The sequence below is a fragment of the Notechis scutatus genome, chromosome 2, assembly GCF_049901735.1.
Source record: "Notechis scutatus isolate UNSWTSFEM ecotype Mainland chromosome 2, rNotScu1.2, whole genome shotgun sequence".
Lineage (NCBI taxonomy): Eukaryota > Metazoa > Chordata > Lepidosauria > Squamata > Elapidae > Notechis > Notechis scutatus.
In genome coordinates this window covers 166,237,657-166,256,373 of record NC_142010.1, presented here as the reverse complement: position 1 = coordinate 166,256,373, position 18,717 = coordinate 166,237,657, and the positions used below count along the sequence as shown (strand labels likewise).

At 35.2% G+C, this 18,717-nt stretch overlaps 1 protein-coding gene and 1 pseudogene across 2 annotated transcripts in view; one reads left to right on the top strand and one right to left on the bottom strand.

Annotated features, from left to right (window-relative positions):
- MAN1A2 (mannosidase alpha class 1A member 2) overlaps positions 1–18,717 on the top strand; it is a 55,973-nt gene that overhangs the window by 24,506 nt on the left and 12,750 nt on the right. Inside the window, exons 4-9 of the mRNA XM_026675408.2 lie at positions 7,970–8,088; positions 8,743–8,823; positions 10,899–10,993; positions 11,267–11,390; positions 11,590–11,683; positions 14,283–14,398. Coding sequence (XP_026531193.1) covers positions 7,970–8,088; positions 8,743–8,823; positions 10,899–10,993; positions 11,267–11,390; positions 11,590–11,683; positions 14,283–14,398 — 629 coding nt within the window. The remainder of the gene's footprint in view (positions 1–7,969; positions 8,089–8,742; positions 8,824–10,898; positions 10,994–11,266; positions 11,391–11,589; positions 11,684–14,282; positions 14,399–18,717) is intronic.
- On the bottom strand, positions 1,207–3,977 carry LOC148132388 (signal peptide peptidase-like 2B pseudogene; annotated as a pseudogene). The gene has a single exon (XR_015747336.1). The product of XR_015747336.1 is annotated as a signal peptide peptidase-like 2B pseudogene (transcript).

Here is an 18,717-nt window from a genome sequence, read left to right as displayed (position 1 = left end):
TAAAGGCTGAAATTTTAACTTGTGGCACCGAAAAGCTAGGCTATGCCAAAGGGATTATAGGATTAAACAACTATTTGGGTTGAAGTCTGAATCATTATGAAGTGTCACCAAAGTTGCCAAGGAGAATACAAGTTCTCCATTTATAAGCAGATGCCAATAGTATCAGATTTTGTAACATGTTGGCACTGTGTAAAAGTTTTATAAGTATTTCTGCAGCAGTGTAGATTGAGCAAAATAAATTATTTGATAACATTTTTGGTTTTCAGTTTTCATTAAGAATACCCAAACAGTGTTCTACAAATGACTGATTGACAGAATTAAATTTAGAATAAAGATAAAGAATACTGCATATATTTATAAGCAAGTCTAAATATGCAGTATATTTGAAAACAAGATGAGGGATCTTCATTATGTTAAAAACTTAAAAAAAATTTTTTAAGGAAAGATATAGAAGGGTACTGCCTATTACAACTAGCATGCAGACTGGTGATTCCTCATCACTATCCTAGCTTATGTATGGTACAAAAACTTTTCTGCTGTATTTTTCATTGATTAATTCTTACACTGGTTTCCATTTAATTCTACAAAATGTATTCTTCTGTAAAATAACTAGTAATGTATTGAATTACACTGCAGTTCAAATACAGGGAGGTTTAAAAGCTGTAATTAAATCTTCTCAGATGATTGTGACAGTCTTTGAGTAACTAAATTTAACAATTTTCATGTCCTTTCCCCTCTGTTAATATTAACAGTAACTTAGCATGTTTCAATGTCAAATTGACAGGTACTCTGCCATCTGTATTTACCGATGGAGTAAAAATTGACAAAATGCATAATATTATATGTGGAAATAGAGTTAATAGGAGTCTTTTAGCTGAAGATAAGATACGATTTGCACCTCTTTGTGTAGTTCCTGTTCGTCCAGGGTATAGAGATCACAACATCATGAATAGGGAACAGATTTTGCAGTAGTATCTGATTTGAAGCTCAGATGCACATGCAACCTTGATGTGACTTCTAGGGACAAGGCAAAAGTTATTAAATATATAATTGGATAATATTATTAACTACAATAAAATTTAAATTTAAACATAGGTTAAATGTAGTTTACATTTTGTCTTGAAGTTTGGCCCTGGCATGTTAGTTAGAAGCCAAGTGTAATTGTTGTTTCTGTGGAAAAAAGTCATGCATCCTTAAGCATTCTTTTTGTCCCTGATAACTCGAGATAATAAATGTCAAGCCTGTTATTATCCCAGCTATATCTGTGTAGCTGGGCCCTTTAGCCATAGATTTCTCTCTAGCTCTTGTTTCTTGATCATGTTAGTGACACTGGTAGTGGCTTCAATAGATGTCTTGTGATTCAGAATTATTGATTTTCACAATAAAAATGACAGTGTCGTGATTTCTGTCCCAACGGAAGTTTAATGGACTTGCATTTGATCAATCTGAATCATCTAGATTGTTGCAAATTTGTATAGGTGAGAGGTTGTTCTTTCCAACCAGACATTGCTGCTCAGCATCTCCAATCAGCTCTTGGTACACCAGATGTTGATTGAGAAGTGCTGTGTGGCTTAATGTGCAATACATCTTTGTGTGTTTCTTTTGGTCAGATAATTGCTTTGTGAATATGTTGTCACTGTTAAGCTCTTCTAGGTGGAATGTCACAGCAATAATATCCTTTTCCTCTTCTAGTCCATGGAGCTCTTCCTCCGACTTTTTCAGTGTAATTGAATGCTTGATGACTTTTTGTGAAGGTTGAATAATCTCATTTTCACAGCCTATACCTGTCCAAAACAGTACTATTTCTCTGCGAAAAGCAGCAACAGTCAATGTAGTGATGAGTATACAAGGCACTAAATATAGAAGAGTTGACTGACTTGCTTGTAGGAATGTTGCTATCACAAAAGTCACCAACAAACCATAGCTGTATGCCAGAATAGAAGCTACGAAATAGATCCCTGGAGACTCAACTTGAACATCAAATCTGTGGCAGTAAGCTACCAAGAAACCAGGAAGTACAATATCCCCAAGGCCTATAGCAGTAAATGAAGCATTATCCAGAAAGGATGTTGATGGTAATATTGGTACTTTCAACAGAAAAGGGATCTCTTCTGAGTTAGATGATCCAAAAATTGTCATATCTGTAATGTCTCTACCTGTTTTAGTTAGAAAAGGTGTGACTAACAGGCAAAGTATATCATAAAACAAATGAGTGAACAGAAACAAGCTGCAGTTCCTTAAGGTAGGCATGTGAACTGTTCTCAGAAGGTAAATGCCAATTGAAATTCCTAAAACATCTTGCAAAACCCAGCTCCACCAATTTTCATTTCGGAAAATAATCCAGGTTGCATTGACAGACAAACACAGCATTGCTAGAAGCAGTGCTCGGATTTCTAGATCTTTATGAAAATATGGAAAATGGACTAAATGTTGCCCAAATGGAAGTTTGTTCACAAATGGAGTCAAACACCAGTATAGGCTAAATGATGCATAAATACAGAAAATGCCAATCATTGCATGCATCATATAATCATAGAAGCAGTAGAGAGAAAGAAGCATGAAGGTGCCCATTACCACACAGGTACACGTGAAGCAGATATTAGTATCAATTGATATCTCATCAAAATCTTGTGTTTGGCCCTGATTTTTTAGATTGTCTTGTTTTTTCTTCTCTGTGCTTCCTGCCCAGTAGCTTCCTATGGTGACTATGCCCATTGCCATCAGGTAGATGATTCCAGTTTTGTATAACAAATTTCTCATCAGATTTTTGAATACTAAATAAAGGATATCCACATCACTGAGCATAAATCCTGGGAGAGTAATCTCTTCACAGTGGCCCCAGTTGTATCCAGATCTCAGGCTTTTCATTGGATATGGAGCATCTCCACCAAGAATCAGAAACCCCTCTGTACTATTAACCTGATGGAGTCTTGCATTCTGAAAGAGATTGCAATTTCCCTGTCTGGTAGATGCAATTCTTGTACTAAATCCACCACCATCATTGTCATCTTCCCCAAAGAATGAAGGCAAGCAACACATGGCTGAATAGGTGAAGTTCTGAGTAAATGACTCAAGGTCAAACCAGCCTTTCTTGTTGTCTTCCTGATATGATTTTATCCATTGTGAAGGGAAAAGGAAACAGTAATCACCCCCTTTTTCTGGCCTGATGTGGAACACTCCAGGGTTCTGACCTAGCACAGATGGAATAAAAGTAAGGAATAGTCTGATGAACAGCAGTATCATTCTCTCTGATGTTCTGTCATCTACCTTCATCTTTGGTCAAACAGTAACTGGGCTTTGTTCTTGTCTTCTGGAAGAGGTTGGGCTCTTTTTGGTCTTTAGTAGAAAGCCCAAGTCCCTATGCTTGCTACATGATAAGCTCTTTCCTGATAACTTTATCTCCTCACCATTGCTATAACCACCACTCTTGTTTGTTACATAATAAACCCACTTTTCTTACCATGGATACAGTTATCCACCTTTGTCTGCTGCATTGCAGGCTTCATCTTTTTTTACAGAAATTTGGCTCTGCCTTTTGTACAGACAAACTCAGTGAGACTATTAAATAGGGAAGCAGAATTACAAAGTGGAAGTTAATTTGGTTATCTTTGTGAAGCAACTGTAATGTGACTATTTCAGTTTAGAGGGTGTCCTCAAAGGCTATCTGATGTGATGTCAAATATTTCTTGTAATGATGTCTCAATATTGTTTAAAGAAGTGTGAAGGATTATATTAGAGCATATTTCTTTCATGTCTTCAAAGCCATGTGGTAGATAATAAGATTGATGAGTTTTATAATGAATTTTCTCCATAATTGGTAAACAATTTGCTATTCAGATTACTGCTGGTGAGCAAATATTTTTTCATGGCTACCTGGCCATTCTCCCATCTGAATAAATCCCATTGCACATAGAAACTACCTTTAAGGTTAGATTGGAAACACATAGCCTGTGTACAGTCTTTGGATTTAGAAAAGGCCTTAATAAAAAAAAAAAGGAATGGTGCTTACAGGAGTACTTCTGCTTGCCATTGATCAGAGATTTTTGTTTATCATTATCATAATGTTTGTTACATAACTAAGAAGTAAATACTGTATCATTAACAATAAATCAGAAAGCTCAAACTGTCCAAGGAGCTGCTGATACAGTTCTACGGAGGAATTATTGAGTCTGACATCTGCACCTCTATAACTTATCTGGTTTGGTTCTGCAACCCAACAAGACAGACACAGACTTCAGAGAGCAATTAGGACTTCAGAAAAAACAATTATTACCAACCTGCCTTCAATTGAGGACCTGTATACTGCAAGTCAAAAAGAGGGCTGTGAAAATATTTACAGACCCTTCACATCCTGGACATAATCTGTTTCAACTCTTACCCTCAAAATGACGCTATAGAACACTTCACACCAGAACAACTAGACACAGGAACAGTTTTCCCCCAAATGCCATAACCTGCTAAACAAATAATTCCCTCAACTGTCAAACTATTTACTAAGTCTGCATTACTGTTACTATTAATCTTCCCATCCTTCCTTTCACCCATCTCCTCCCACTTATGACTATATGACTGTAACCTTGTTGCTTGTATCCTTATGATTTATATTGACTGTTTCCTAGTATGATTTGATTGCCTATTGTACCCTATGACTATCATTAAGTGTTGTATCTTATGATTCCTGACTCTTGACGAATGTATCTTTTCTTTTATGTATACTGAGAGCATTTGCACCAAGACAAATTCCTTGTGTGTCCAATCATACCTGGCCAATAAAGAATTCTATTCTATTCTATTCTATCTGCCATTTTGCTAATTTTAACTCTGGCCAGGGTCTTGTGCACTGCAGAAAATTTTAACAACTGAATGTCTGTCATCTTGGAAACATTAGACATATATTCTCTGTGTTTATAATCCCTAATAATAAATAGGAAATTAAAAAAATGTTATCATAACTTTTGATTATACTAAGGTTTATGGAAATAGTTGCATGGGGACATGGAAATAGCTCTGAAAAGAAAGCTTCCTGAAGTCTTTCATATTTTTAAGATTTTTTTTATTTATGCATACACACATATTCACACACACACACGAATTCATGACACATTATTGTATGGGAAGAGGGAAGACTTCCATATTTATATATGGACTATTTCAGTTAGTTTTTCTGTACCAGAGGTATGGGCTCTATATGGCTTCCAGCATCCCAAGATTTATTTTTTTAAACTGAACACATTTTTTAGACACCCATTTTATGTTTCCAAACCCTTGAATCTTTTCTGTAAATTTGGATTAATTTTTACATTTTGAGTTTAAACCCCGAAACCTAAAATTTTGAACTTCCCTACTGCCAATAAGCTGTTGTGATGACATTTTCAGTCTTCCAGCGTTAAGAGGCCAAAAATACTTCATTGAAAAAGAGCTGGCTTAGCCATACGTAATTAGTTTAAATCTAATTTCAGCAATATTTAAGCTTAATTATAATTTAAATTTAGCATGTTTTATATTTTTACAGAAAAAGTAATAATTCGAGTTTTGGGGGGGTTGCATTCCTTGGAGTATGTTGTGCACCTTTAATTTAGTTCAATAGTGAAATATTTTTTACTCTGGAATGCTTGCAGCTTGGGGAAGAACTGGTAACATGTACATGTTCGCAAGCAGCTCGTTCATGAAGAATCAGAATTCTTTTGAAGCCTGACTTATGGGCTCACACAATGGTGGTTAGTGTTGATAATACATTTATCAAAATAGACCAGAAAATGTGACAAACCGTAGTTCAGAAGGGCAACATTAAAGAAATTGCATTACTTAATATTGAAATGGAAAATATGTACTGTACCTATATTCCATCGTAAGAAATCAAAATGTAAGACATAGAGTAATGTGATTGTAAATAAAAATGTCAAACATTTAAATTTTGAATATATTAATACAAATTAAATAAATGAGGGAAAAATTTTAGTAGGATTTTTTTTTTAACAGCCTGAGGGTCCAGGCTCAAATTAGATAAATTCTCAGGATTATTTCCAGTGCTGGGTTGGAGCAAATACTGAATAGGCCTGAGAGTTATGATATTTCTTTCTGTGAGTTCTATATAACTTTAAATTCTCTCTCCAGGTTTCCTGTCCTCTAGTTCTGTTGAATGTTCTAGAATGTTGGTTATGTTTATAATATTTATTATAATATTTATGTTTATAATATTACTTCCTATTACTTCTTCAACTGAACAACTGAAATTGTTTTCAGTTAATTGGGCCCAAAGAAAGCATTTGGTTCCACAAAGATTTGAGAATTGTTTCAGCTGGTAAGCAACTGAAACAGAGATGTTTATTTTTGATACTCTAAAAATTCTTCAGGATTTACACATAACCATTTTTTTATCATCATAGAAACTATAATGCTCATAATTGAGACCTTCAATTTAAACCCCTCTGTCAACGAGAGTTTCTCAATTTGCCACTGATCGCTGTCTAGAGAAATAGTATTCCATGTCACTACTCATTTTGCTAGCTTTGGCCGTAATATTTTTTTAAACAACTTGAATTTGAAGACTGCCCAAGCATTTCTGATCAGCATTATGCAACCCATCACACCCATTAACTTTTCTATCAGGAAATGCTGGAGAAGTCATAGAAGGTACAGGTAGTCTTCACTTAATGAACCTAACTGGGATTGAAATTTCTATCATTAACTGAAGTGATTGCTAGGCAAAACTTTATATAATCGCACTGTTTAACAATGGTGGTCCCATTAGTCTCAGTTGCACTCATTAGGCCATCATAAGGCAAGCATGTCACATTTTTCTTACCTTGCCTGCCTCCACTTATCCTCCCCCTATCTCTGCCCTTTTGGCTACCTTTCACTCTGCTGTCTCAATTGAGCTTTACCATCTTCTTCCTTATACCTTTAATGCACGCATGCCTTGATCCTTCACAAGGCTCATGCAGCCAGCAACTGTCATAGGGAGGACCAGGCCAAGTTTGCCTGTCAGCAGTAGGAGGAAGAAGATGGTGAAGGTCAGCTGAGGGCGGGGGCAGGGCAGCAGATGCAGTACGTGGCAGGGCAGTGGAGTGCAGGACAAAAAAGCAAAGATGGGGGCAAGATAGATGAGTGGAGGGCATCGAAGCACACTTTGTGGTAATAAATGCAGGCAGACATTCAAATTTTGATCACGTAAATGAGAAGACCCTGGAATGGTTGTAATTTCAAGGACAAGTTTGAGAGCCGGTTTGGTCTAATAGTTAAGGTACCAGGCTAGAAAGCAGGAGACACTGAATTTTAGCCCCACCATAGCCATGGCATCCAGCTGGGGTGCCCTTGGGTCAGTCATACTTTTTAGGCTAATTCACCTCACAGGGTTGCTGTTGTGCGGAAAATAGGAGGAGAAAGGTGGTACTGGATATGTTCGCCACGTATTATTTATAAAAGTAATAAAAGCAGGATACATTAGTTTGCTTTTTAAAACCTTTTAATCCTTTGATTCAGGATACAAATACGTTGTAAATTCCATTTGTACAATGCTGTTGCAACATAGATTGGTTGCAATTCCAAATGCAATTCCATTTGTACAATGCATTGCTAAGTGATTGGTTGTAAAGTGAGGAAGACCTTTAGTAATTATTTGGTAAAAGTAGTTTGGGCTACCATATCTGGCCTAAAAAGAATCTGGACTCAACTAGTTGTAGCACATAATGATCAGAAACAACTGTTTGTTCTGAGGTAAACATCCAGACTTTTGTAATCCAGAATTGGTAGCCTCAAAACCAGCATGGTAAATGTTGGTGAATGATTATTTTCATAAAAGTGCTCTTTTAATAATTTCTGTATTCTTATTCTAATCTTTATTTTATTTCTATATAAGGAAATTAAATATTTATGAAGTATTGTTTCAATTGTTAAGTGGGTAATGGCCCTGGAAAACGATATCTGTAAACAATATATTTATCATGGAAATACTGGATTTTGATTATAGGCAATTCCCAGCTGGGAGCAAGCATAGTAGATGCATTGGATACCCTCTATATAATGGGCCTTCATGATGAATTCAGAGAAGGACAGGAATGGATTGAGAATCATCTTGATTTTAGTGTGGTAAGAAAATGTATCTTGGAACATTATTGTTTGGAGAAACTTAAAATTTTATTCTACCAGTGTTTAAAACGATTTGTGATAATGGACACGAAAGCTTTGTAAAATTTCAAGCACACTTTTTATTGCAATCTTTTAAGAGAGAATGGGTGTTCCTGTTGATTTACAAACACATATTTGTGTTGTGCTAGTAGTTTTTTCTTTTGTACTCATTTTTATGAGACCTGCTTTTGAAATATCCAGTGATACTTTGCATAATTAGGTATCACTGTTTTAGTCTTATCAAGTATTAAAAATATAATTTTAGTTAGCTTGTACTAAAGTTTTGTCTCAGCTACTTTTATGTTTTAAAATCACATAAAAGTTTTCTTAATCTTCAGTCTTTATATTTAATCCATTTAAGAATTGTATTAAAAGTTTTCACATTCAGTTTTAATTAATCCCAATTTAGCCTTGTATCCAAACTCAAGGTAATTAATTTTCACTGTTACTAGTAGCAACAATGGCTTACTATCCCAAAGAACTGCTATAAAGAGTAATTACAGTTTGTCTGCAGAAATCCTCTGTTTAGTTGCTGCACGGATGCAATGAAATGTAAATGTAGTGTATTAGTATTTAGTTTATACCTAAAGAATCTACCTTCTTATCTGTTTCAAGAACTCAGAGGTATCAGTCTTTGAAGTCAACATTCGTTTCATTGGTGGCTTGCTCGCAGCTTATTACCTCTCAGGACAGGAGGTAAGGGAGTCACTGTACATTTATGTAAAACTTTGAGGCTTGTTCTTATTTTTTTTAAGGAAGCAAAAGTGCTTGTTTTCTTCCCATTTCACAAGCTGTTTGGTAGGTAACCAGAACTGAGGAAGCCTGAGCCTCAGTTTATGTCTAAATGAAAGAAAACTCTCGATATTAGTCTCAGAAAGTAGTATACTGAGAAAATCTTAAGTTTATTTTCCATAACTAAATGAAAGTCCGTTGGTTCCCTAATGAATTTATTTATTTTTCCTTTGGATATAGTACAAAGAAAAATTATGAATTAGCTTATCTATTATGATGGTTGCAAAATTTATTTATTTTTTTAACATAAAATTTGATTTACAAGTTTGTGGTTGGAGAAAGTGGATTAGATTCAGATATATACAGAGAATCAGTATTGATATGATATAGCCATATATAAATCCCAATTATTCATTTTATTCCTATTATGAGAAAAACTGTTGAGATGAAATATTAATTAGCCAATATTTAGTAATAATTCTTTTTATTTTTAAATCCCAAATTTCAGTTTATTTTTATTAGGTAATACATTTTATATTGCACTTTAGCTTAAAATAACTCTTAAAACAGCTCCCAAATAGAAGTACAGGGCATCCTTTGCCTCTTTATAAACTTCAAGATTTTTAAGAAAAGGGAAGGGAAAAGAGCAAACTCCAGCATTATTTTTTTAAGCTATACAGTTGACTGATGACAAAATGGTTTGATTAAAAAAGCTGAAGATTATTAAAAGAATGAGCATTTGAGTTTCTGGAAGACTGATTAAGGGACAACAATGGCTATATGAAAAAATATTTGCCTAATAAATGCAGAAGAGTGGTTTGAGGACTAAAATGCAGCAGACTGCCAACTTCTGCACTTGGGAACTTACAGGAATCTGGTTATTATATTAGAGGTCCTTGTAATAATTTCCAGATACTTTTGTTTTTTGAGGTTATGCATTATGTGAAGAAAATAGTACTAGCGCCAATATTATATATCTGCTCTGAGCTTTTCATTAACTGGTTCAGCATTCACTTCATTTCGTTGAATGATCACCTAGTATTTATGAACATCCCAGTTTTAGTAGTTACCTATTCTGGAGCTTTAATGGCATATATTATACTCTAACCAGGAAGATTTTAAAACCTTTCCCTTCTTTAACACGTCTACATCGTATTGATCTTTCTGGTTACCTTTTAGCTGGATCTTTGGCTTCCTTTTAAAGGTGAGCTCCTCTGTTTTTTAGGCCGCAGATAAGTGGAAAGTGTATATCCCTCACTGGATAAAAAGGAAAACTAACCAACCAATCCCCAAACCCAATGTACTTTTTTGTCTTTTGTGCCACAAGAGAAATACTTGTCCATCAAATATGATAATAGGCTAGTTCCAGTTTTGCATTAATAATAATGTTAAGCAATAATTTTAACAACATCTTAACTGCTGTAGCCTACAATTGTGTGAAGAATTTTATAGTATTTACATAGAAAAAGTAGAGAACCTCCTAGGATTTTTGTCTCCAGTTTGTTAATGCAGATATTCTTCAAATATACAGTACATTTATGTAACTAAGAAAATTATCCATAAGAACTTTGCCATCCATTATAGATGATAAAGTTGAAATAAATCTAGACAACACTGATAGTTTGTTGTTATAAAAAAAATGGCTAGTATATACTAAATATGCAAAAGTAAAAAGTTGAGGCTGTAACGTTATTTTTATTCTACTGTGTTGAAAAGAGTCAGAAGTGAATGTTTCCTCCTTCCTTTTTCCACTTCACCACATATTTCTCTTTCTCCCTTCTCCACCTTTCCTGGTTGGTTGTTTTTTTTACTTTTTTTTACATTTTGGTAAGTTTAATAAAATTATTTTCAAAAAAGTACAGATCACTGAAGTCTATTCCTTCCTACTGACATAGTGGTGGGGAAAAATGCTGTGGAAGAATATGTGGGTGTGTATCAGGTGGGATACTTAGAGGAGGGCTTCCTTTTGGGTAGGCGGGTTTAGGTTTAGAATATAAACAGCAGACCATGGTTCAGCTGTCTTTCTCTATCTGTTTCAGCTATTCAAGATAAAAGCAGTGCAACTAGCAGGAAAGCTCATCCCCGCCTTCAATACACCCACAGGGATTCCTTGGGCAATGGTGAATTTGAAAAGGTATGAGTATGGGCAGAGAAGCCTGGCACAGTGAAGAATAATGTAAAACTTCTGATTAGTTTTTCTTAATGTTGTTGAAGATCAGCTAAGCAATTTAAATAATTTACATATTTTGGATTTATCTGACTGCTCCAAATTGTACTTACTGTATTTAAGCACATAAACAAGGTGTACTACCATTTTACTTTTATTTGTTAAGTGTCAGTTTTTTTCCTTGCGTTTTGTTTCTTGTAAATACATTTTCTTAGCCTTTTCCTATCATTTTCTGATTAGTGGTGTAGGTCGCAATTGGGGCTGGGCTTCTGCTGGCAGCAGCATCCTCTCAGAGTTCGGTACACTTCACATGGAATTTGTACACCTCAGCTATCTGACTGGCAACCCTGTCTACTATGAAAAGGTTTGTTTTGTGCCTCTTTCTGATACACAGTTCAAGACTTGTGAAAATATAGATAAGATGGAAAAATGCATGTGTATCTATGTGGATGTGGATGTACAACACATACTTACATCTTTCCTCAATATTTCTTTAAATGTAATTGAAAAAAATCAGAGGAACATTGAGAAGAAACCATGGTTACCTTTTGTTTGTTATTAAGGTTATGCATATTCGTAAGCTGCTTCAGAAAATGGACCGTCCTAATGGACTTTATCCAAACTACTTGAATCCAAGAACTGGGCGCTGGGGGCAGCGTAAGTATTTCTTTCATATAAATGGCAAACTGAATTTGTTTAGTGCATGAATGTACACATATCCATAAATTCACTTGAAACATCTTTCAAAACTCAATGTCATGATTTTAGTTACTTAGTAATCTTTATGGCTGTAGGCTCCAAGGTCAACATTTTGCACACTCTTAATTTCTTACTTCATGGCTATGATAATTTTAATTTGACATCTATATCTGAACTGGGCCTCTTGTGAATGCTTGAAATCATAATTTACTTCCAAAAAGAGTGAGCAATCTTGTTCAAATTATGATTTTAGGATTGTGTAGCTACAGCCGAGGTTATTCTGCAAAAGCCAAGTGATCCTGAAACAGGATTACTCCTGTTTTAATCATCAGAATTTAGCTAGGTTCTGAAGTGTTGTTATACTTATCATTTTCTATTAGTCATTACAACATCAAAGCAGAGTCTAATTTTGTTATCTTTTTTAAACTCAGTTTGTTCACAATGTCCAGATTCAAGCCAATCAATTAGTTTCTCCCGATTAGTAAATTTTTTGCAGATCTGATTTAATAAACAGGTTAGGCAGTAGTTAGCTGGATCATCTAATTAAGATGATTAAATGGAGATAAATTGATATTAAAAGATTTAGGCTGAGTATCCAGAAGAATTTCTTGCCAGTAAGAACTATAGAGTGAAGAAGTATATCTAGAAAGTGGAGTTCCCACTGGATGTTTTCAAATGGACTTTGAATGGTGATCCGTTGGGGACAGTTTAGAACAGGGGTCTCCAACCTTGGCAACTTTAAGCCTGGAGGACTACAACTCCCAGAAGTCCTCCAGGCTTAAAGTTGCCAAGGTTGGAGACCCCTAGTTTAGAAGATTTCTGTCCTGAAGAAAGGTTTGGACTAAATGAGCATGAGATCACTTTCACCTCAATTTTATAACTATCGTTCCAACAAGACTCACCAAGTAAATCAGTACTTTTCATATTTGTTATAGGAAAGGATGGTAGAAATAAAGTGCTTGTGGAAATTCTGTACAATAATGCTATGGGGATGAAATGTATGTGCCTATTAGACCAGATTTTATATGCACATGCACATACATTTTAAGGATTTGAGATCAAAAATACGCTCTTTGACAAATAAATACCATTGTCCTTTATTGATGATTGAGGACACAGTACTTCAAACATTCCATTTTCAGTAAACTTATTTTCCATTATTTGATGCTCTGTAAATTGTTTTAATGAAATGTTTTACTTCACTTTCGCTGCACCATTCAGAAGATACCAGTGGAACACATCTTTTTACCAATGTAGTGTTGTAACGTGCTGTTAAAATTGAAAGCATGCTCTCAATTGGAAGTGATTAAAGTGTTGGAACATAACTAGGGAAAAATTAGATTCACATCCATGGAAACTTCCTGAGTGACTTTGGGCCTGTTGCTCTAGCTCAGACGGTGCCTGGGCAGCGGTGGGATTCAAATATTTTTACCACCAGTTCAGTGGGTTTGGTTTGGTGGGTGCGCTTTGCACGTGTGCACACACTGCACTCGCGCAGCAAACGCACACTTTGCGCAGGCTCAGAGGCGTTTGCGCAGGCGCAGAGGCGTTCTAACTCGCCTCCTGCAAGCCTGTATGATTCCAGTCTCTTCAGCAGCTGCCGCGCGGCACTTTTCTGTGCCGTGCAAAGCAGCTGTGCTTCAAATTCAGCAGATAAAGGTGAGTATGGGAGCCTGGGCAAGCGGGTGGGCCCGCCAGCAGAGCCAGCAGAGCAACGGAGAGAACCGGTTTGGTCTCTGCTGCTCATTGATGCTGCCAGCTCAGTAGAACCGGGACGAACCAGTAGAATACCACCACTGTGCCTGGGTAGCTCCAAGTAAGGCACCTTTAACTCAGATCAACTGTTTGATGATTTGACTTAAGAATTTGCTCAGAATGGTAAGTTATAAAAAGTTATTCTCTATGTGAGTTGAATTTTATCCAGTTACAGAGTCCTGACTGTTTAGTTTCTGACCATTTTACTGAAAAGCTGGGAAATACTATAACACTTAGGCAAATAGATTCCAGGTAAATCTATATATTACTAAAACTCTTGTGCCTGTAACCCTTAACTGGGCAAAACAATGCATCATTGGATAAAACATTTTGATTAAAATACCTCAAATGGGCTAACTTACAGAATGCATCCAAAATCTAGGACCCATGCATGATTCCTGTGGAATTGAAACTCAACAAATTTTATAAAACATTTTGTGACAAAAAATTATCATGCAGCATTTTATGATGAAATACAGAACATTTATTGTGGTCAACTTCTAATGTTTGACTGTGCCATATAGTTCAGCATAGGCTATTTCAAAGGAGATATAACCCCCTGAATTTTTAAGAACTTTTCAAGTATATTAGAAGCTCTGCCATTGTTGGAGACATTAAGGAACCTGATAAGGAAGTACCTCTGAAGCAATGACCCAGGTATCACAGTTTGTCTAGTTATAACAAAAGGGGAGCTTCATTCCTTACATTATTGGTGAAATGGATTTTGTAGTTGCAAATCACAGTAATCTTTCATATTCACAGTTTTATATTTATACATACTCCCTGTCTCTTTCTCTTGCAGATCACACATCCATGGGTGGTTTGGGAGACAGTTTTTATGAATACTTGTTGAAAGCTTGGTTGATGTCAGATAAGATGGACACGGAAGCAAGGAAAATGTATGATGATGCTATTGAGGTGATTATAGTGCATTAATTCCCACTTTCTCCAAGCAATTACTGATTGTATTTTTTCAAGAATCAGAATGAAAACAAAAATGCATCCTTAACTTAGCTCATCCTGTTCTCTTACTTGAAAATATTGTTTGAGGACTGAATACACCATAAGCAGAAGAACTAAACATAAATATAGAAGTACAGGTAATCTTCGATTTACAACCACAATTGAGCCTAAAAATTCTGTTGCAAAGTGAGGCAGTTAAGTGAGTTTTGCCCCATTTTACAATTTTTCTTGCCACAGTTGTTAAGTGAATCACTGCAGTTGTTAAGTTAGTAAAAAGTTAGTTAAGGTCATTAAGTGAATCTGGCTTCCCCATTGACTTTGCTGGTCAGAAGGTTGCAAAAGGTGATCCTGGGACACTGCGACCATCATAAATATGAGTCAGTTGCCAAGTGGCTGGATTTTGATCACGTGACCATGGGAATGCTGCAATGGTCGTAAGTGTGAAAAACAGTGATAAATCACTTTTTCAGTGCCATTGTAATTTCAAACGATCACTAAACGAACTGTTGAAAATTGAGGACTATCTGAAGGACTCACTAGAAAAGAGCCTAATGCTGGGAAAGATTGAGGGCAAAAGAAGAAGGGGGTGACAGAGAATGAGGTGGCTGGATGGAGTCACTGAAGCAGTAGACGTGAGCTTAAATGGACTCCAGAAGATGGTAGAGGACAGGAACACCTGGAAGAATGTTGTCCATGGGGTCACGATGGTCTGGACACAACTTCACAACTAACAACAACAATAACCATTTTTTCTTACAAAAGAAAATTATGCTGGGCTTCCAGTTTGAAGTCTCTTCGGTGACAGACAGAAATCTGTGATCGTGTGCGGTTTCAGTCTGGGCTCGCCGCTGGAGCGCCCTGAGCTGGCTGGTTTTGGGGCTAAGCCACCCTGTAGAGGTGGTGAAGAGGGGGGAGACTGCCAGCAGGGTTGAGGAGAGCCGCATCTCCTCCTCAGCTGGCCATTACTCCCTTTCCCAAAGGCGGTTGCAGCAGTGGTCAGAAATGGCCACCACAAAGAAGAACTCGACCAGAAAAGAATGTGCAGGAGGAAGATAAGAAGTGAAAGTTTTGGCTGACCGGGTTAAATTGTAAAAGCAACAACTAAGATACCCTGGAATTTAAACTTACAAAAAAATAACATCGCTCCCAAAGAAGAGTCGGAAGCAGCGAAGAAAAGTGAAAAGGGAAAGGTTTGGGTTTTTTTTCTTCTCTTCCCTTCCCTATACTGACAACTAAGAGACTTAAATAAGAAATCGGAAAAATCCGCTTTGACATCAACAGGCAATTAAGCTGAAAATAAAACAAAATGTCAAAAGGATAATAAAGATTTCTGGACACTAAACATTTTTTTTCATAAGCAGGAAGGGAGAGAAAAAGAATAAGGGCAGGATCTGGAAGAGGGAGGAGACTGCCTGGAATTAAAAAGAATCTACAGTAAAACTTCAATAAGACTTCTAAAAGATACATTTTAACTGAAACTTTGTAACTAAACAGTAACCCCAGGAAGAGAAAGTGAAAAAAAAAAGAGCAGAAAAGAAACAGCCTGCGTGTATTTGGATTATTTGGTGATCTTTGGATTCTTGGTTATTACATTTGAATGACTAAAATTAATCGGGTGGTTGTTTAAAAATTTATACAATGGCATCACTTCTAGATGAATTGAAAATGGAGCTTAAAAAGTACAAAGAAGATGCACAAGAAGGGAAGGGTTCTTTTGGCTTCGTTTTTCAATTCTTAGAAATGGAGATTTGGAACTATGAGAAACAATAAGAAATGTCTGCAAAACAAGAAGACGGACAAAGAAGAAGCTATCTTTAATGAACAAGTAATTTTATGTGGGGAAGAAAAAGGAAAGGGGGGAAAGAGAATGGAGAATTTAAGATTTAAAAAAACAACCAAAGAAAAGAAAAATAATTCGAAAAATAAGTATAATACTGGAAAGCAACAGAAAAGGGGAATACAGAAGAGAGAAATAGAGGTAGAGAGACAAGGGGGTAAAAAGGGGAGAGAGAAGAAGAGAGGGAAGAAGGAAAGGAAAAGAAGTTACAAAGGACTGGAACAAGATATAGAGAAACAGGACCTATTTAGAGATAATGGGTGAAAATTTAACTGAAAAAGGGATTCTGTAAAGGTACATAAGATTGTATTGTTATATTAGTAATAGAAATAACTTTAGAAAATTGGAAACAATGTATGATTAAAATGAGGGATAAAATAGTTAGTGTAATTTAGTGAAATGTTTGTTAATAAGTGAAATAAAATAAATGAGAAAATTGAATTAGGAAGGAACGGGAACATTTTAATTAGTTAACGTTTTATAAAATATAAGTGAAGAGGGGGGAATTAATTATGGAAAGCTTATAATTGTTCCCATAGAAGTATGATATTTAATTGAAAAGTAATGGTAAAGAAGTTAAGATTTTAATGAATATTAATATTAATGATAGAATTGAATTGGAATGGGATGTGTTGTTTTAATTACATACATTTATAATTTTTTCTTTTTCTAAGAATATAGTGTGTATTTTAAGAATGTACCAAGCAGAATCTGAATGGAAGTTATGTATTATATTGAATGTTATAAACTTAAAAGATATAAAGGCGTCATACTCCAATCAGTAACTACAGGAGAAATTTCGCTTAATGAGAAAAGATAATAGATAATTGAAACAGGACAGACAAAAAATATAAATATAATGATTTCAATTGAGATGAGATAATTAAAATGAATTTGAGAAAATTAAAAGAGGGGAGAAGCTATGCTGAAAATGTAAAACAGTAATAAGATATGGAATAGAATATAAAAATGAGCATGAAGTCGAATTTGTGTCTGTACAAAGAAATGTAACCCGGGATTACGCTACTTTCAAAAAAGATGTTTTATTTGTTTTTTTTTCTTTGTAAAAACTCAAATAAAATTTAAAAAAAAGAAAAGAAAATTATGCTGTGTTGTAAGTTAGACTGAAGAAAGTATGTGTCCCATAGTCATCTAGCTGAATGTAGATTGGTTATTTGGTTTGTTCTTGGCTATTACAGGCAAACAACTTCTCATTCTTACCTGAGTTATTTTATTATAATAGCATAGAATTATAGAATGTTAAAATTAGAGGGGAGCAATATCAGAGTTCACTAAAATCCACTATTATTAACATCCCTGAGAAATGGTCAGCCAACCTCTGTTTAAATATCTCTTCTGAAGGAAAATCCAGCATTTTGCTGAGACAGACTGTTCCATTGTTAAAAAGCTCTAATATTAGGATTTTTTTCTTATGTCCAACCAAAGTCTAATTTTCTAATTTAGATGCATTTAAATGTGAAAAAAGTCTACATGGTACCTATTTGAATCCTTAAAGACAGTTAAGTTCACTTAAATTCACTAAGCAATTTTGGGCTCAAATTGTGGTCATAACTGAGGACTACCTCTGGTTGGAGCCATTATGTTTTTGTTTCTAATGCAGAACAATTAAACTTTTGATTGCATACCAATTTTCTTTTTCCAGAAGCCAATTCCCATACGATTGATGTAAACATCTGAAAATATTAAAATTTAAATTTGAGTTTACACATTTTTAAGTTGCAAAGTCATGTCTGACTCTTTGCAACCCCATGGATATTTCAGGCTCCTTTACACTCCCGTCTCCCAGAGTTTGCCTAAATTCATGTTCAAATCTAAAATATACTAGTCTCTTATTTGTTTGTTAAGTGAAACATACAAAGAAAAAAGTATATACAATTTACTTTTATATATACACACACATTTAAAGGGTTTTGAGAAAAATTAGAAAATTGGGGGGGGGGGGAATTATAAATAGGCATTGTGGTAGCCCCTCTTTCTCCCTCCATCCAGCCACTAATTGTAACTTGGATATTTTTATACTTTAGGCATTATTACTCATTTCTGTTTGGATCATTATAATTATTTTGAGACTTTCCCAGTTTTTTAACTTTTCTTGATACATGTTTTTTTTTTTTCAAAACCCATAATCTAAGTGTCTTAGTTTGCCTTGCTATTCAAGTATTCCTGATTGAATTTGGTTAGATTTAAACTGTGAATTTATATCAATACTTCTTCCATTGTTGTGTATGCTTCAATTTTAGCCTTCCAATGCTGCATTGACAACAAGGTTTCTCTTTTTCAGTCTTGTGCCAGATTGAATCTTGCCATTGTCACTATGTCTATTAATAAATCATGATGCAAAAATGTCTCTAGAAAATATAATGAAAATATTTGTGATTTTAACTCATGATTTATTTTCTGCATATTTTGGTAGTTT